The 21,079-nt window shown below is 36.2% G+C and overlaps 1 protein-coding gene across 1 annotated transcript in view; it reads right to left on the reverse strand.

Annotated features, from left to right (window-relative positions):
- The window catches only part of SLC9C1 (solute carrier family 9 member C1), a 115,460-nt gene continuing 94,381 nt past the window's right edge, over positions 1–21,079 (reverse strand). The window contains exons 21-28 of the mRNA XM_053663027.1: positions 16,708–16,833; positions 13,684–13,782; positions 12,975–13,148; positions 6,712–6,843; positions 6,394–6,579; positions 2,517–2,643; positions 460–524; positions 1–30 (exon numbers count right to left, since the gene is read on the reverse strand). Coding sequence (XP_053519002.1) covers positions 1–30; positions 460–524; positions 2,517–2,643; positions 6,394–6,579; positions 6,712–6,843; positions 12,975–13,148; positions 13,684–13,782; positions 16,708–16,833 — 939 coding nt within the window. The remainder of the gene's footprint in view (positions 31–459; positions 525–2,516; positions 2,644–6,393; positions 6,580–6,711; positions 6,844–12,974; positions 13,149–13,683; positions 13,783–16,707; positions 16,834–21,079) is intronic.

The raw sequence follows: 21,079 nt of genomic DNA on the forward strand, positions 1-21,079 counted from the left end.
CTAGGTGTCCTCATTGGTGTTCATCTCCTCCTGTAGGAGAAATTAAGATAGGAGATAACAGTCAAAATTTGAGACTGTTAGTAAGAGTCAGATACATAAAGCAGGGCTGGTCCAAATCTGGTCTGTAGAGCAGAAGACCAAGAACTGAGACTTCTGGTGGTGGCAGCACGGTGTGCTGTCTTGGGGACCAAAACATTTTGTGAGGAGCTGCTTGACATTGTGACAAGCCTTTTCATTGATGAAAGGTAAAGCCGCATTCTGGGGTGGTGGTGGTAGGAAAAGGGATTTGGGGGAAAGTGGGGAGCAAGTGGTCTGGAAACACAGCCGGGACCCCATCAGACCCACACTCAATCCACTGAGCTACACCAGCCAGGGCCAAGAAACATTGATAGTTTTGATAAATTCAAGATCCTTTCCTTCTCAAAATAAAACTTTAAAAAAATAATATTTTAAATTTACCTGAGTAGGTGTTTGGTATCGAAGGCCTTCTTCATACATTGTGTTTCTAGCTGGTTCAGGAAAGACTGTGTTAGTTCAAGTACTGAAACAAAGCACTGCTATAATTAGTCCAACTATCAGATTAAACCAGGTTCAAATCTCTCACAGTCAGGGCCTATGATCTGAAATTAGTGGCATGCTTGGTTGGTGGGAAGAAGAGTCACTTTTTAAAAAAAGGATTAGAAGTCTTTATTACAAGGATTATGTAAATGTGCAGAAAATTTGGAAAATAGAGAAACAAAATCATCCACTGTTCCACCATCCCCAAATACTTTTATATTAATCTGTATCAAAAGCACCCAGTCCATTGATAAGCAATGGGGATGCACAAGAAAGCAAATGTTATGATCCATGTTTTTTTGTAGTTTATATTATAATAAAGCAGACAGACCATCAAACATACAAACGAAACAATACAATATGAAGAAATGGGACTCTATGCATAATGGGCTACAGGAGTCCACAGGAGAATGCAGTTTTGTGAATTTGGGACCTATCAGTGATGACTATTTCAGAAGAAGCTAAGATTTAAAAGATGAGAAGAGGTGAGCTCCAGGGAATGGAGAGGTGTGAGGAGAGGGATATTTAGAGGGTTTCTGGCAGAAGGAATGTGCTGAGGTTCAGGAATGAGAGATCACCAGCTCTCCCATATTAGAGGAACCATTTTCACTTTGTTGTGGCTCAATTTAGAATGAAGAGCTTTAGAGTGATGGCTTGACAAATAAGCAGATGGTGGAGGTCCTAATACCACGTCCTGTTCATGCTTAATCGGAAGGTCAGTGGGACTCAGGTGATAACGGTACTGTGTGCCCTCATGGATTCAGTTATATAATTGTAACCTAATAAAGATATAACTTATTTAAAGATATAACTTAAAAATATAACTTATTTCCCACAGTTACTATGTGGGAAATTAATTGTTGATTGATATGTTAATTTCATTAACCATTCATTTATCATTGGACGTTTTGAATACTTCTAATTTTTGTTTTATAAATGATGCTCAATTACCACTTTTACATGTTTTGCTTTATTTTTTAGAATAACTGTCTAGAAATTATACTATTATTATTAATTTACCTTTTCATTGAAGTATAGTGACATAAATAGAAATTATGTTACTTAAAAGATATAAACATTTTTATAGTTTTTGGAATCTTGTATTAAATTACATTTATTAATTTATACTGATACCAACAAAGTAAGAATTTATGTCTGGTTCTCTAAATTTTTTTTTTGGTTAACAGACATTATAATTCTTTTAAAAAATCTCACTAAATAAATACTTTTTATTTCTTTAAATATTAGCAGTGTTGAACATTTTTTCCACATTTTGTTTTCAATTAAAGCTTTCTTCTCTGATTATCTCTTTCTGATCTGTTGATTAGCAATATTTTATTGAGACTCAGAATCTTAAAGTGAATTTCTATATTTCTAAATTTAGAACATTATTTTCCCTTCAGTGAAATGATAAAATTGCATTACTATCACTTTTTTTCACAATTTAATTCTTTATTATTCAATTTCTTAATGTACCTGAAACTTATTTTCCAACTTTTGATCAATGGCCTAATATCAGTTATTAAATAATTATTCCTGTTATGACTTAATTTTTATTATGAGAAATTTATATGACAGTTACACAAATTATAAATAAACATCCATTCAGTTCCAATGATTTATATCTCTGTAGTTAAGAGAGTACAACCCTATTTTCATTATTATTGGTATATAATGTATTTTAATTATGGGGAAGAGCTACAAATTTCCTCATTAATCATTAATCATTTTTTCATATTACTTTTGATAATTACATGTTTATTCTTATAGATGAAATATAAAATAATTTCTAGCTTTAACTGAGATATTCCCAGTCTGATTTCACTCACTAAAAATGAAATATAGCAGTTAAAAGAATTCCTCAATACCCTAGTAAGGATGCATACAATTTCATATATATATATAGTATTTTATAAATAGAAAGCAACCTCTCAATTGCTCAAAGAAATCTAACTCACATAATGATGTTGCTGGATTAGACACTTGACGTGAAGACCCATACTTTCTACTGCTCCATCTGAATTTTTTTATATCAACTGGAGTCTGAACAATCATTACCTTTGTGAAATCTTCAGTGCCTTGTATCTAAAAGTTGACAGAATATGTTAATTTCTGAGTAAATGCCAAACAATTAAATATTTCCCTAGTAAGCTACTATTCCAGGCCCTTTCTAAATATCCGTGCCTGAACACTGAGAACATCATGAGATACTAGAAGGTATCGTAGAATACCCGGACGTGTTGTTTTTGTGAAAGTCAACATTCCATACGTGTTCACTGATTTCTAAATATTTTGTTCATCTCCCTTACAAGTGAGAAAAATGATCAAGAGTTAATTATCGGAGAGGCTTTTTCTTTAATGTTATCAGAAAGTTTAACAAACAGTGGATTGTTTGCTTTTTTTTTCTTAATGGGCAAAGGTCCCCTTCTCCAAAGAGGACATACAGATGGTCCATGGACATATGAAAAAATGCTCAATGTCAGTAATAGTCAGAGAAATGCAAATTAAAACCACAATGAGATATCACCTCACACCTGTCAGAATGTCTATCACCAATAAATCAACAAACAAGAAGTGCTGGCAAGGATGTGGAAAAAGAGGAACCCTTCTGCACTGTTGGTGGGAATGCAGACTCGTGCAGCCACTGTGGAAAGCAGTATGTAGTTACCTCAAAAAAATTAAAAATGGATCTGCCTTATGACCCAGTGATTCCACTTCTGGAAATTTATCCAAAGAAATCTGAAACACTAATTAGAAAGGATATATGCACCCGTAAATTCGTTGCAGTGTTATTTACAATCGATAAGATATGTAAGCAGCCCAAGTGCCCATCAATAGATGAGTGGATAAAACAAGTATAGGACATTTACACAATGGAATACTACTTGGCCATACAAAAGAAGAAAATTATACCCTTTGCAACAGCATGGATGGACCTGGAGAACATTATGCTAAGTGAAATATGCCAGTCAGAGAAAGACAAATGCTGTATGATTTCACTCATATGTGGAATCTAATGAACGAATTGAACTAACAAGCAAAAGAGGTACAGACTCATAGACAGAGAGCAGGCTGAAAGCTGTGGAGGTGTTGAGCGGGTGGAGGGATCAAGCAAAAAAGAAAAAACTCATGGACATTGACAATGGTGTAGTGATAGGGGGGGCAGGGGGATCACTGGAGGTGGAAGAGGGTGTAAGGGGGATAAATGGTAATGAAAAATACAATAAAAACGAACTATTAAAAAAGAAGAAAAAGAAATAATGGTGTTCTGAGGTTGTAAAATTTAGCATAGGAAATATAGTCAATAATATTGTACTCACTATGAATGGTGCCAGGTATTTGAACTATCAAGAGGATCACTTGAAAATTATATAATTGTCTAAACACTATGCTGTACACCTGAAACTAATATAAAATAACATTGAATGTTAACTGTAATAGAAAAATTATAGGAATTTAATCCTTCAACTTTGTTGGGTCTTCAGTATGCTCCAAACCACATTGGTGCTCAAATCCCCAGTGAGCAGGGGATTTGCAGTCTAGGGGAGTGGACAGAGTCAGGCAGGTTTGTGGCTGCATGGAGATTTTCTTAGTAGGCCACCTAATTCCAAACTAGCACTTGCACCAAAGCTCTGTTGTGTGTTCAAGAATAGAGGACAGAAGCACCGTGGTTAAGAACAGTGCTTTGCTTCCTTTCCCCAGGCATCACGTTGGTGCTGGTAATGTTCCATGTAGAAAATTTTGTTGTGACCATTTTGCGGTTCAGGATTTCTCTTATTCCCATCTCATATTTTTTGTGTGTCCCAAATATACTCAGAAAGTACTTGTATCACATCTGTAAATGTTTTACTTAATATATTTACGTATGTATCTTTCCACTTGGTTGAGAGTCTCTTGAGGGCAAGTTGCAAATCTCATTTGTCTTGATCACTTCAACATCTAGCATTGTTTTTGTCATATATTAGTTGATTTAAAAATATATGCTTAATTTAATTGGCTTGAATTCCCTCTTTCCATTTATTTTCTTTTTCTATTATATTTTTATTGATAATGCTATTAGAGTTGTCCCAATTTTCCCCTTTTGTGCCCTCCACCAAGCACCCCCCCCGCTCTCTCAGGCAATCCCCACACCATTGTTCATGTCCATAGGTCATGCATACACGTTCTTTGGCCACTCCATTTCCTACACTGTACTTTACATCCCCATGGCTATTCTGTAACTACCTATTTGTACTTAATCCCCTCACCTCTTCAACCATTCTCTCACACCCCCTCCCATCTGGCAACCATCACAACACATATCCATAATATGGATATCCATCTATATCCATAATTCTGTCTCTATTCTTCTTGTTTGTTTAGTTCATTTTTTAGATTCATTAGTTCACATATATACATGTCAACACCATCACATACATGACACATATATGTCATGTATGTACATATATACCTATATATTGTTGACATTTGTTGAAATACATATATGTATTTATTGACATTTTATTGTTCATAGTTTTGATCTTTTTCTTAAGTAAGTCCCTTTAATATTTCATGTTATCATGGTTTGGTGATGAACTTCTTTAGGTTTTTTCTTGTCTGGGAAGCTCTTTTTCTGTCCTTTGATTCTAAATGACATTTTTGCTGGGTAGAGCAATCTTATTTTAAGGTAAGTCTTGCTCTTGCTCAGCACAGCCGGGCAACAGCACAGCTCTTGCTCACATGTCAGACAGTTCAGTTCCTCCCTGTTTGCCGCTGGTGCCTTTCAGTACCATTACCCTAGCACTGGAGCTCCGAGGGAAGGAGTCTGAGTCAAGTCCAAGTGTGCGTTCTTTAAGGGGAACTGCTTGGGACTCTAGAGGTTTCTTTTAACAACTCATTCTCTGCTGGTATTTTGAAGTCAGGAGTTAGGGACACCTTATTTTCCTGACACTGGAACCCTGGGCTGGGAGTTCTGGTGTGAGGCTGGGACTCCTTGCTCCCAAGATATCCCTCCCAAATTTTTATTCACTACATGTGGATGTGGGACCAGCCCATTCCACATCTCCCCACCTTCTACCAGTCTGAATGGATGTGGTTTCTTTCATTCTGTGGTTGTCAGACTTCCATTCAACTTGATTTCTGATAGTTCTGAGGATGGTTGCTCTATAGCTTAGTTGTTGTAATTTTGATGTGGTTGTATGAGGAGGCAAGCCATTGCTACCTATGCCACCATCTTGACCTGAAGTCTGTCCATTTAATTTCTGTAGCTGCATTTTATGCCTGCTGATTCCTCATGACATGTACATTCTTTATTATACTCCAACACATATACACACAAACACAGAGTCTTTTTTTTCTCCTTCTTCACATGGTATACCTTCTCACTTTGATTGAAAGAAAACTTGACAGCTTAAATGTGAGATGATCTTTACTTTTACATTTATTTTCAGCATAGCTGAAAATTTACTGGCACTCTATTAAATATGGGACTTGCAGAACTCTTCTAGAGTACTGTTGATACAGTTCAGAGAGTGCGAACCTTTTGCAATGTGTAAATGAACTTAATAGGCCCCCTTTTGCTATTTACGACTGCAACAAAATTTAATTGTGGTCAAAATGTATTGCTTGACCTGCATCACTGACAATGAACAGGAATAGCTTGTTATTAGGCTACCCACTGCCAAAGCGATCAGTGAGCTTGGGATGCACGGGTGTATGAATACATGTGTGTGTGCTTGTGGAGTGGTATGGGAAAGGGAGAGCATGGGAAGGCGGAAAAATGACAACTTTTTAAACATTAATACTTGTTGGACATTTGGCATGCTGACCTGAAGATATGAATCAGTATTTCTTTACCTGATGACATGTTATAGGAATTAAGAAAGGTGCCTTATAAGCTTTTCGTAAATGACAGTCTTCTACAGCTCCATGTATGAGGATGACATAAATTACAGTTTCATCATAGATATCACTCTTGGTGCTCTTTGGTATGTCTCTTATATAAAGATTACAGAGCTTTAATTGCATCTTGTAGTTCCAATCCTGTAAAAGGAACACAATTTCACAGTCCTCTGTTTGCTTATAAAGTTTAAATCCCTAAATAGTTAGCTTCTAACAATAATTCAGTGCAATCCCACTTAGAGAGAAGGACATATTTACATAAACACCTCTTACCTCATAAGATAAATGTTCTCTGATTTTTTTGGCAGTAATAGAACGTCCAAGTTTTAGCCACATTTTATACTCAATGGCAGGACAGCATTTTTCAAAAGCTTCATACAAGTGATTTTTGGAAATAAAACATATCTGGGAAAAGGAGGATATAAGTTTAATATTTTATTCTGTGCACCTGTAGTTTAAGGAAGTAAGATTTACTCATTCATATGTAACACTGAAGCTAAGAATTTAAATTATGTAAGATTTATATAATTGCCTAGAAACCCAATAAAATGTTTAAATAAGTGAATATTTGTGTGATTTGGTTAAATACTAAATATTAAAAGACTATATGATCCAATGAGAGGTTCTTTATTATTCTTTTTTTTTAAGATTTTACTTATTTATTTTCAAAGAGAAGGGAGGGAGAAAGAGAGGTAGAGAAACACCAATGTGTGAGGGAAACAAGAGTTGGTTGCCTCTCACATGCTCCCAACCAGGGATCTGGCTCACAACCCAGGCACGTGTCTGGCTGGGACTTGAAACAGTGACCTTTCAGTTCACAGGCTGGCACTCAATCCACACCACACCAGCCAGGGCGGTTCTTTCTTACAGACTGACAAAAATAGAAAACAAAGTATCAAAAATGATTTAACTTTTTAAACTAAAGATGTAAATATTTCTATAAATACATTGAGGGGAACAAACATTTTAGGAAACAATAAAATGCTGATGAAACAATAAAAATTATTGTTGGCTATTAAGAATAAGATGTTATGAATGGCATTGTGCCTCCTCCCACAACCAAAAGGGCAACAACAAATTTAAAAACAAAAAACAACCAGAACTGACAGAAAATCTAAACGTATGGAAGCCCAACAACCAAGAAATTAAAGAAGAAACATTCATACAGGTCGGTAGGAGGGGTGGAGAAGGGCAGTCGGGAGGAGAGGATATGTGGTAAGGCGGCAGGGGCTGGAGGACCAGGGTGTGCAAGGCTACAGCTAGCAGACCGTTTGAGGCGATGGCTGGTGGAGTGGCTGGCCCCTCATTCACGTGAAGATAAACCAGAAGAAACAATTGGGGAATAAGACAGACTGCACAACCCAGAGTTCCAGCATGGGGAAATAAAGCCTCAAAATCTCTGACTGAAAAAAACCTGTGGGGGTTGAGGCAGCAGGAGAAACTCCCAGCCTCACAGGAGAGTTCACTGGAGAGGCCCGCATGGCCCCAGAACATACACAAACCTACTCACCTGGGAATCAGCATCAGAAGGGCCCAATTTGCTTGTGGGTAGCTGGGGAAGTGACTGAAAACCAGCAGAGAGCAAGCTGCACTGTTCCCTCTCAGACCACTTCCCCACTTACAGGATCACAACAGAGCGATGTGGGTTGCCCGGCCCTGGTGAACACCTAAGGCTCCACCCCTTACTACATAACAGGTGCACCAAGACAAAATAAATGGCACAAATGAAAGAATAGATCAAAGCTGCAGAAAAAATACAACTAAGTGATGAAGAAATAGCCAACCTATCAGATGCACAGTTCAAAACACTGGTTATCAGGATGTTCCAGGAACTCTCTGGGTACTTACTTCAACAACATAAAAAAGACCCAGGCAGTAATAAAGGTTGCATTATGTGATATAAAGAAAAATCTACAGGGAACCAACAGTGATGGAAAGGAAAGCAGGACTCAAGTCAAGCATTTGGAGCAGAAGAAAGAAACATTCAATCAGAACAGAATGAAGAAATAAGAATAAAAAAATTTAGGAGAGGCCTAGGAACCTCCAGGACATCTTTAAACATTCCAACATCTGAATCATAGGGGTACCAGAAGGAGAAAAGGAAGACCAAGAAATTGGAAACTTATTTGAACAAATAATGAAGGAAAACTTCCTTAATCTGGCAAAGAAAATAGACTTCCAGGAAGTCCAGGAAGCTCAGAAAGTCCCCAAAAATTTGGACCCAAGGAGGAACACACCAAGGCACATCATCATTACCTTATCCAAGATTAAAAATAAGGAGAGAATTTTATAAGCAGCAAGAGAAAAGGAGACAATTACCCACAAAGAAGTTCCTATTAGACTATCGGCTGATTTCTCAAAAAAAACCTTGCAGGCAAGAAGGGGCTAGAAAGAAGTATTCAAAGTCACAAAAGGCAAGGACCTACAACCAAGATTACTCTATCCAGCAATGCTATCATTTAGACTAGAAGGGCAGATAAAGTGCTTCCCAGATAAGGTCAAGTTAAAGGAGTTCATCATCACCAACCTCTTATTATATGAAATGTTAAAGGAATTTATCTAAGAAAAAGAAGATTAAAAATACGAGCAATAAAATGGCAACAAACTCACAGCTATTAACAACCCAACCTAAAAAACAAAAACAAAAACAAGCTAAGCAAACAACTAGAACAGGAACAGAATCACAGAAATGGAGATCACATGGAGGGTTATCAACAGGGAAGTGGGACAGGGAGAGAGGGGGGAAAAGGTACAGAGAATAAGTAGCATCAATGATAGGTAGAAAATAGACAGGGGGAGATTAAGAATAGTACAGGAAAGTGTAGAAGCCAAAGAACTTATACGTATGACCCATGGACATGAACTAAAGGCAGGGAATGCAGGTGGGAGGGGGTATGCAGGGCAGAAGGGAACAAAAGGGGAAAGATGGGACAACCGTAATAGCATAATCAATAAAATATATTTTTTAAAAAGATGCTATGAATGGACAAGACATGGGGTATGTTGGTTTTTATTTATCTTTTGTAAGTATATACGAAGGGGATTGCTGGGTAAGATGGTGTGTGTTTAGCTTTATAAGAAACTAAAAAAACTGTTTTCAGAAGGGGTTGTAACATTTTACAATCTTATCATCCCTGTATGAGACTTTCAGTGGCTTCACCTCCTCTCCAATACTTGGTAATCAGGCTTTTAATTTTAAGTCAGTGCTGTAGGTATGTGGTGATAACCTCATCATACCTACAATTTTCATTTCTCTGAGAGCTAATGACATTGAGCATCTACATGTGTTTATCAGCCATTTGTACATGCCTTTGTGAAGTGTCTTTCAAATCCTTTGTCCAATTTTTAACGTGGTAACTTTTTTTCTTATTTCTGAATTGTAAAAATCCTTTAAAGGTTCTTTTGTCAAGTCCTTTTTTAGATAAAGATATTGTAAAAAGTTATCCCTCCACCCCCAGTCAATGGCCTCCATTTTTTATATTCTTCATGGTGTCTTTTTGAAGAACAGAAGATTTTAATTTTTGTGACATTCAGTTTAGTGTATTATTTCTTGCACAGTGGCATTTAGTGTTCTTAGTCTCATTTGTTAGAAATACCATTATTGTCAAAAATCAATTGACTATATGTATGTGGACTTACTTTTGAATTCTCTCCTGTATTTCATTGATCTATAATGTCTCTACTGTAAGCCAATACCACACAGTCTTGATTATCATAGATTTATAATAAATCTTTGAATCAGGTAGTATAGGACACCTAATGTTTTTCTTTATCAAATTTGTTTTATCTATTCTCTATGCTTTGCATTTCCATACAAATTTTACAAACAGCTTGTACATTTCTATAAAATTTCACTGAGATGGTATTAAATCTATAGATTGATTTGGGAAGAATGAACACCTTAATAAAAGTAGGGGTTGTCAACTTCGTGAAGATGTTCTACCTCTTCATTTATTTAGAGCTTCTATATGTTCTCTAGAATATATTTCAGAGTTTTCACTTAGAGGGCTTGCACATCTTTTGTTAACCTTATTCCTATCCACTTACCTAGTATGTGGATACTAGGGCTAGAAAAATAAACTGACATAAAAATTATAGAGAAAACACTAAAATTGTCTCTATGTAATATCTACATTCAAAAAATCCTAAAGATTCTATCAAAACTATTTAGAATATATAGTAAAATTAATAATATAGCAGGATACAACCTACGTATTTCAAAAGTTAATTGTATTTTCTTATACTAGCAGCAAATGGAAAAAAACTTTCTTAATATTTTTTTCCCAGAAGAACTGAAAGGGATAAAATGGCCCAGCAAACATCCATTTCCCAAACATCTGCTTTGCCATCTCCAGGTAAACCTTCTTCCTCCTCTTTCAATCCTCAAACTACTATCCTCCTTCTCCTCAGCTCAAGATGGCACATAAATCTCCATTGCCTGACTTGTCCTAGGAATCTATATTCTTATGAAACATTGTATGTATGTATATAATTAAACCTGGCTATCTTCTCCTGTGAATCTATCTTCTGCCATTTTAAACATTCAACAAGCCAGAAGACCCAGAGGGTAAAGGGGACATTTTTTTTAACATCCACATTGACAAAATGGAACTCTAAACATCTCTAATCCCTGGTACTGCTTGACCACTAATATTTCTGTTCCACTCTAAACAATCTGGTAAATTTAGTTTGTCTTGGCCTGTGCCTGTGTGGCCCACTCCTCAACCAATGACTGTGGAAAACCATCACATAGACTCCTCAGGCTTGCTCAGTGCAACTCTTTCTAGGCTTAGCTCTGCAGATTCTTGCCCATTTAGCTGCCACAACTTTTGAGCTTTCTCTTCTCAGCTTGGCAAGATCATTGCCAACAACAATCTGGGTAATGATCTTGCCAACAACAATCTGGATTATTGTTGCTTGTGGTTGGAAACTGTATTAGGCAGAGGGTCAAGGAGAATGTGGAACTTAACCTGTGAGTTTCTCTTCTCTCAAGGTTAACAGACGTGTACTGCCTGTTTTCCAGTGACTGAGGACATTTGCTTCATATGTTCTGTGTTGTTTGTGGATGTGCTAGCATGCTACCACAAACTTTAGTATAGCCAGAAGTAGCAGGACAGTGTATTTTTATGCAATCCCAGATGTACAATTGTACTCGTAAATATTCTAATATTCACTGCTGGATGATGGAGACATTTTAAAGTCTTTCTTCCATTGCCTTCTTCCTCCTCCCTAGTCCCTTTTCCATTGATTTGTTGGAGAAAATATAGGTCATTTGGCCTGAAGGGTCTCCCACACTTTAGATTTACCTAATTATTTTCTCCTGGTATCAATTAACTTGTTTCTCTCCTTCCTGTCTTTTCCATAAACTGGTTAGATCTAGAACAAGGATATCAAACTCATTTTCACTGTGGATATCAAACTCATTTTCACTCATGGTTGCCTTCAAAGGGCCTTATGTAATTTTAGGACTGTATAAATGTAACTATCCCTTAACAGTTAAGTGAGAGCTCGTCGGTGTTGCCTCTGGGTAGAAACAAGGTGCTGGCCAGATAAAACAAGGTAGAGGGCCGAATTTGGTGTGTTTGCCACCTGTGATCTACAGGTTTGGTGTTTTCTCTTTTTTTTTTTGTATAAGAAAGCTTTGTAGATGGTATGAGTACCTCTGCAGTATTGCATCATGAAGTATATGATATTAATTTGTCCCACTTTTACTGATGCTAAGATTGTCTTTAGGTGGTGTCAGCCTGGTCCTTTCATTATAGATGTGTCCATTAATACTCCACATCAATGGACGGTTGTAGCTTAGATCCATTATTTTATTAGGGATGGCAAAATGAAGATATTCTAATTCTCTCATTCTATGCTTGTTAGCTGGAATTCTTTATGAAAAATTTCTCCTCATCATTTTTTTTACCTTGGAAGAATTCATAGAGGAAAGGCAGGGTAAATGTTTAATTCTCTTAAGACAATTTATTTTCAGGGTACAAAGATGGTATCCCAGCAACCTTACTAAAAAAATTTTAAACCGTAATAAAATGGACTTATGGATTTTTATATATTTATGGGATTCCATTGTTCACTGTCACTGTTCTTTGAGTTCATATTAGGCCAGTGGAAGCCTATGTTGCTTTGAGGATTTTGTCCTCAATCTCATCTAGGGAAACTTCCGTTCATTTTGCTCAACTTTACTATCAACAGATCCTATTTCTCTGACTTTCCCCCTTTTTTCCCTCCAAATTATTTACAGTTAATGAATGCATCCTGCCTAATTTCCCCATGAGAGACCTTGCACGACCATTTTTTCTGATGAAAACCTTCTTTCAGTATGGTAGATTGACTTTCGTAAGGCATTTTGTCAGGACACCATACTGGGTAAGTAGAATTCTGTTAACAAGTTCTGTTCCCTTACCACTTCTATTTTTTAAAAATAACTTCTACTATATTGTAAGCATGTACTAAGTACAAAAATAACCTTGAATTTGATACTAGATGTTTAACAAGATACAATAGTAAGACATAAGGGGATGTTTTCTGACCTCCACAACAGTTTTGCAGGTGGCAGAATATTTCATGGGTTGATTAGTTAAACAGTTTAGCTCTCCTATTATTTCTCCACTGATCACATAGTCCGTGGAAGTTATCTGATGACCTTTTTCCTCTGACTCAGAGAGTATTTGATCAGTTACCAAGCCTGGTTTTGATTTTTGAAGCTGTTCAGAAACAAAGGAGAAAGAGAGAGAGAGAGAAATGTGTATGCTAGTTAATTTAGCAAAACAGTGTAATTTGTGGCCTCCTTTTTTTTTTTGGTTTTAACACATATACATATCATTATGGGAATACTTATTATTCATATTTTAAGCATATTTATTAAATTAGTAATGACTTAGAAACAAAGCACTTCAATACTTTGATGTTTCTGATTCCTCCAACTCAGCCCACATATACCTGCCTTAAGTGACCAAATTCCTCACTCAGACAAACACAAGACGAATGACAATTCATATTACAACTTTACATCTGAAAGAGGATTCTTTTACATTTTTTTTGTTATCTATTGGGAAGTAGGGCTTAAAAGTGATGGGTGGTATTACCCCTAGTGTTTGAAAAAGGAAATTGCTGTTCAGATGGTGGTTGCTGACTTAAAACAGGAACAATGCAGTTCTTAACATAGAAAACTATCAATTCTCAAATTTATAAAGTTTTTAACTAAGCTCACAAGTACATTTATAAATATCTCTGCCTTACCTTTATCATGCCTGAAATAATTACATAAATTCCTGCAGGATCATCACCTTCTTCAAATATATCATTTCCACAATCAAATGTTACAAATTTGGCTCTTTCCTAAAAAATAATCACCAAATATATGCTATAAACATTACTTTAGCAGTGGTTTGGGATGTTGAAATTTACATTTTACTAAAAATATTTTCATATTTTTTAAGTAAATATCACTCAGTAAGATCTGTGACAATGCATTAATAATAACTTCGTAAGAAAAAAATAGTAGAAATTATAAATAGCAAAAAGAATAAATTTAATATATAATATCTAATATGATATTAAATATGTATCATATGCATATGATACATAAATATATGTAATTCAGATGGGGTATTTATACATGGGTTAAGAAAGAAATAATCTAGAAATAAGAATGTCATGGAAATATGAACATATTTTGCCTAGATGAGAAATAATCAGAACAGATGCAGGCTAATGGCATATACTTGTCCCAGTCATACTTATGCTCTTAAACATCTGATGAAGTAAATACAAATGTATAGATTCACAATATTTTGATCAGGTAGACAATTATAATTGTTTTTTGGCACCAGGTAGATATAGAAAAAGAATCTCATTAGAGCAAGATAGGCTACTTATTTGTTCACCCCACAAACATTTATTGAGCACCCACTATTCAATATGCAAAGTGCCAGGGTCTGAGTATTCAAAAGATGGATGAGCTAAAATATATAGTTTAAAAGGGAGATATAGAGTTTTGGCTAAGATGGAGGTGTAGTCAGAAACCCTTCACTTCCTTGCACAACCAAAAGGAAGATAACAACCAATATAAAATCAGTAAACAACCAAAATCCCCAGAAAATCAAACTGCATGGAACTCCAACAATCAAGGAATTAAAGAAAAAATCAACCAGAACAACCAGACCAGTAAGGCAGACTGCCTGGGCCAACTCAACAGTAGCGAGGTGGCTGAGGGGTGGAGCTGTGTGGGGCAGACTGACTTAAGGGGAAAACTGAGACTCAGAGCTGACTGTGGGCTAGGGCTGGGGTTGCCATGGTAAGAGATACTTCCAGTCTGACACCAGAATCCATTGGAAAGTGGGCTAGAGACAAGAAGGCAAGTGCATTGTTCCCTTTCTGACCCTTCCTCCACAGGCAGCCAGTGCAGCAAAGAGGGTTGCCCTGACCTGAGTGAATACCTAAGGCCCCAGTCCTTACACCCTATCAGCTGTGTCAAGACAAAGAAATATGGCCCAAATGAAAGAACACAGTGAAACCTCAGAACTAAGTGTTGAAGAGACTGCCTACCTACCTATCTGATGGAGAATTTAAAGCCCTGTTAATTAAAATGCTCACAGAAATGATTGAGCTTGGTTGAAAAATGAAAGAACAAATGAAAGACACCCAAAATGAAACAAAGCAAAATATTCAGGGAACCAATAGTGACAAGAAGGAAACCAGGATTCAAAGCAACGATTTGGAACTAAAGGGAGAAATAAACACCCAACTGGATCAGAATGAAGAAGTAAGAATCAAAAAAAGTTAAGAGAGGCTGAGGATTCTCTGGGAATCCTCAACATTCCAGGAATTGGCAACATTCCAATATCCAAATTATAGGGGTACCAGAAGGAGAAGAGGAAGATCAAGAAACTGAAGACTTATTTGAGCAGATAATGAAGAAGAATTCCCCCAAAGGACATAGACTTCCATGAAGTCCAGGAAGCTCAGAGACCCAAAGAAGTTGGACCCAAAAAGGAACACACCAAGGCACATCATCATTAATTACCCAAGATTAAAGACAAAGAGAAAATTCTAAAAACAGAAAGAGAAAAGGAGGCAGTTGCCTAGGAAGGAGTTCTTATAAGACTGTCAACTGATCTTTCAAAAGAACCCTTGCAGGCAAGAAGGGTCTGGAAAGAAGTATTTGAAGTCATGAAAGGCAAGGACCTACATCCAAGATTACTCTATCCAGCAATGCTATCCTTTAGAATAGAAGGGCAGATAAAGTGCTTCCCAGATAAGGTCAAGTTAAAGGAGTTCATCATCACCAAGCCCTTATTAAATGAAATGTTAAAGGGACTTATCTATGAAAAAGAAGATAAAAAATATGGACAATAAAATGACAACAAACTTACAACTCTTACCAAATGAACCTAAAAGAAAAGAAAAACAATGAAAACAAAAACTGAGCAAATAACTACAACAGGAACAGAATCAGAGAAATGGACATCACATAGAGGGAGTTCAATAGAGAGGGGGAAGTGAGGAATAGTGGGGGGAAAGGTACAGGGAAGAAGCATAATTAGTAGGCATAAAATAGATGGGGAAAGATAAAATGGTATAGGAAATAGACGACTCAAAGAACTTATATGTACAACCCATGGACGTGAACTAAGGGGCAGGGGGATGCTGGAGTGTTGAAGGTAAGGGTGGAAGGGGGATAAAGGAAAAATTGGGAAAATTGTAATAGCATAATCAACAAAAATACTTTTAAGAAAGAAGGGAGATATAAAATGATTGTAACATAATGTACTCAATGTTGTAATAAAGATATATAATGGATAAAATGGCGACACATAGGTCCTCCAAACTCAGGATGGACCACAGGATGATCTACTGATAGGGTGTTGGACCCCAAAGCCTACTTTTCTGAGTACCTTCAGTGGAGATGTATCCAGAGAAGCAATAATCAGGGAAAGTTTTAAAAAAGTGAGAAAAAGGACATTTCAAGAAAAGTAAGTAACACCCACAGAGAAATAGAATTAGAAAACAGCATAAACTGCTTGGGGAACCATGAGTGGTTCAGCATAGAGTATAAGGTTCATGATGAATGGGTAACAGAGATGAAGATAAAAAAGCAGGCTGTAGACTTTGCACATCATTCAGAGATTTTGATTTTATCCTACAGACAATAAGACATTTAAAGAATTTTAACCTCGGGAATATCATGTTTAAGATTATTTGTTGGTACATTGAGGATGATATTTCATTAAAGATGATATTATTAGGAAATAAAAATATTACCTGAATAAAAGATATATGGTCTTTGTTTTTATCTAGCCATGGAATATGGTAAAGAGCTTGAGCAATAGTAAGTGGCTTGATGACAGGTTGAAAATCAAGTAAGTCTCTTTTTTTGGCCGTTATTAACTAAAATCACAAAATTTAAGAAAGGAAATGAACAAAACCAATGCTCACAGAATATTTAAAACAATTATAGCTTTCTCATTTTCCCCCTCCATTTCTGAGACTTTGGCTTCTCCAACCATTCCCCTTTTATAGCATTTTTCTGCTATTGTATTTCAAAGTCATACTTTAAACTTTTAAAAATAAACATTTTTACTGACATAGAGCAGATAGGCAAAAAGTTGCACAAATCATAAAAGTTCACTGAAACAAATTTTTTATTGTTTTATTACTGTTGTCCCAATTTTCCCCCATTGCTGTACCCTCCCCAGCTTTGTACAATTTGTTTTTCTTTTCTGAGACTTTGTATTTCCAACCTCTCCCCTTTTATAACACTTCTCTGCTATCATATTCTAAAGTCATAGATCAAACTTTTAAAAGTAAACATTTTTACTGACATATAGCAGGTAGGCAAAAAGTACACAAATCATAAAACTTCACTGAAATAAATTTTTAAACATTTTTTATTGTTGTGCAATTACAGTTTTTCTCCTGTTGCTCTCCCCTGCCCAACCCACATAGCCTCTGCCTCATTCAATCCTCCCCCCACCCTGTTGTCCTTGTTTGTGGGTCCTTTATACATGTTCCTTGACTTGACCCTTCCCTTTCGGTCCCCTCTTATCCCCCTCGCCCCTCCTCTCTGGTCACTGTCCAAATGTTCTTTATTTCCATGTCTCTGGCTTTATTTTGATCGCTTGTTTGTTTTGTTTAGTTCTAATTATAGGTGAGATCATATGGCATTTGTCGTTCACCCCCTGGCTTATTTCACTTAGCACAATACTCCCCAGTTCCATCCATGTTGTTGTGAAGGGTAAGAGTTCCTTCTTTCTTTCTCCTGCATAGAATTCCATTGTGTAAATGTACCAGTTTTTTGATCCGCTCATCTACCGATGGGCATTTAGACTGTTTCCAGCTTTGGCTGTTGTAAATAACATTGGGATGCATGGGTTCTTTTGAATTGGTTTCAGGATTCTTAGGGTATAATCCCAGCAGTGGAATCGCTGGGTCAAAAAGCAGTTCCATTTTTAGTTTTTTAAGGAAATTCCAAACTGTTTTTCACAGTGGCTGCACCACTCTGCATTCCTACCAACAGTGCACTAAGGTTCCCTTTCCTCCACAACCTTCCCAGCACTTGTTTGTTGCTTTGTTTATGATGGCCATTCTGACCGGTATGAAGTGGTATATCATTGTGGTTTCAATTTGCATCTCTCTGATGGCTAGTGATATTGAACATCTTTTCGTGGGCTCTCTGTATGTCCTCCTCAGTGAAGTGTGTTCAGGTCCTTTGCCCATTTTTTAATTGCACTGTTTGTCTTCCCGGTGTGGAGTCATGTGAATTCTTTATATATTTTGGAGCTCAAACCCTTGTCTGAGGTAGCATTGACAAACATGTTTTCCCATATGGTTGGTTCCCTTTGGGTTTTGCTGATGTGTTCCTTAGCTATGCAGAAGATTTTTAATTTGATGTAGTCCCATTTGTTTATTCTTTTCATTATTCCCCTTGTCTTAGGGTGCATATCGGTGAAAATATTGCTATGTGGCATATCTGAGATTTTACTGCCTATGTTTTCCTCCATGTCTTTTATGGTATCTTGACTTACATTTAAGTCTTTTACCCATTTTGAGTTTATTATGGTGTATGGTGTAAGTTAGTAGTCTAGTTTCATTATTTTTTTTGCATGTACCATTCTAACTCTCCCAGCACCATTTGTTAAAGAGGCTAATTTTACTCTATTTTATCCTCCTGCCCCCTTTGTCAAATATTAATTGACCATCAAGGCATGGTTTTATTTCTGGACTCTCTATTCTGTTCCATTGGTCTATATGTCTGTTCTTATGCCACTACCAGATTTTTTTGTTACAGTGGCCTTGTAATATCTTTTGATATTAGGTATGGTGATCCCTCCTACTTTGTTCATCTTTCTCAAAATTGCTGACACTATTTGGTCATTCATGATTCCATATAAATTTTTATAATATTTGTTCTAAATCTGTGAAATATGTCATTGGTATTTTGATAGATATTGCACTTGAGTAACATGGACATTTTAATGATGTTAATTCTTCCAATTCATGAATATGGTATAATCTTCCATTAATTTGTATTTTTCTTAATTCCTTTCTTCAGTGTTCTGTAGTTTTCTGAATATAGGTCTTTTACCTTCTTGGTTAAGTTTATTCCTAGGTACTTTATTTTTCCTGTTGTTATAGTAAATGAAATTTTCCCCCTAGTTTCTGTTTCTGATATTTCATTGTTGGTATAGAAAAATGCCTTCAATCTCTGATAATTGACTTTGTATCTATTATTTTGCCAAATTCACTCATTAGGTCAAATAGCTTTTTACTGAAGCCTATGTGGTTTTCTACGTACACAATCATGTCCTCTGCAACTAATGACAGCTTTACTTCCTCCTTTCTAATTTGGATGCCTTTTATTTCTTTTTCTTGTCTGATCACTGTGGCTAGACTTTCCATTAGTATGCTGAATAAAAGTGGTGAAAGCAGACACCTTGTCTTGTTTCTGCTCTTAGGGGGAAAGATGTTAGTGTTCACCTGTTGAGTATACTGTTGGTTGTAGGTTTCTCATATATGGCCCTTATTATGTGGAGGTATGCTCCCTCTACTCCCATTTTGCTGAGTGTTTGTATCATAAATGAGTGCTGTACCTTATCAAATTGCTTTTTCCACATCTATTGATATGATCATGTGAATTTTCTCTTTTTGTTTATGTGGTTCATTATGTTTATTGATTTGTGAATATTATACCATCCTTGCATTCCTGGGATGAATACTGCTTGATAATGGTGTATGAGCTTTTTAATGTATTTTGCTTTGCTATATTTTGTTGAGGATTTTAGCATCTATGTTCATCAGAGACGCTGGCCTGTAGTTTTCTTTCTTTGTTATGTCTTTACCTGGTTCTGGAATTATGATAATACTGGCCTCATAAGAAGAGTTTGGGAATCTTCCCTGCTCTTGATTTTTTTGGGGGGAATAGTTAGAGAAGGCTAGTAGTTAGCTATTCCTTAAATGTTTGGTAAAATTTGCCTGTGAAGCCATCCAGTCCTGAGCTTTTGTGTGCCAAGAGTTTTTTTTTTTTATTTCTGCTTCAATTTCATTAATTGTACATCTAATCTGGCTTTTTGCTTCTTTCTTGATTCAGTTTGGGAAGATTATATGTTTCTAGAAATGTGTCCACTTCACCTGAGTTGTCAAATTTCTTGGCATATAACTGTTTGTAGTAATTTCTTACAACCCTTTGTATTTCTGTGGTATTGGTTACAATTTTGCCTTTTTCACTTCTGATTTTATTTATTTGGGTCCTCTTTCTTGTTTTCTTGATGAGTATAGCTAAGGGCGTGTCAATTTTGTTTATCTTTTCAAAGAACCAGCTTCTGGTTTTATTGATCCTTTGAGTTGTTCTTTTAGTCACTATGCCATTTAATTCTTCTCTGATCTTGATTATGGCCCTTTTTCTACTTGCTATGGGCTTTGCTTGTTGCTTTCCCACTAGTTATTGTAGATGTAAGGTTAGGTTGTTTATTTGAGATTTTTCTATCTTTTTTAGGTAGGCCTTTATCGCTATGAACTTCCCTCTCAGGACTGCTTTCACAGTGTTTCATAGGTTTTGGGCTGCTGTATGTTAATTTTCATTTGTCTTCAGAAACTTTTAATTTCTTCCCTGATCTCATTTTTAACTCATTAATTATTTAATAGTTATTTAGTCCCCCACAAATTTGAATGTTTTTGAGTTTTTTCTCTGAGGTTGGTTTCTTTTTCCCAGTCATCATAACCTGAGAAGATGCTTGATATGATTTCAATTTTCTTGAGTTTATGAGACTTTTTTTGTGACCTATCATGTGGTCTAGCTCTGAAAATGTTCCATGTGCATTTGAATGGAATATATATTTTGCTTCTTTGGGGTGAAAGGTTCTGTATATATCAATTGGACCCATTTGATCTAGAATGTTGTTCAATGCCACAATATTCTTGTTGATTCTTTGCTTGGAAGATCTATCCATTTTTGACAGTGGGGTGTTAAAATCCCTTTCTATGAGTGTGTTACTGTTGATGTCTTTCTTAAAGCCTTCCAAGACTTTCCTTATATATTTTGGTGCTCCTATTTTGTGTGCATATATACTTACTAAGTTTATAGCCCAAAATAGGATGCATATATACTTACTAGGTTTATAGCTTTTTTGTGGGTCAT

Source organism: Artibeus jamaicensis, unplaced genomic scaffold (genome assembly GCF_021234435.1).
Source record: "Artibeus jamaicensis isolate MK-2021 breed Jamaican fruit bat unplaced genomic scaffold, CSHL_Jam_final contig_3126, whole genome shotgun sequence".
NCBI lineage: Eukaryota > Metazoa > Chordata > Mammalia > Chiroptera > Phyllostomidae > Artibeus > Artibeus jamaicensis.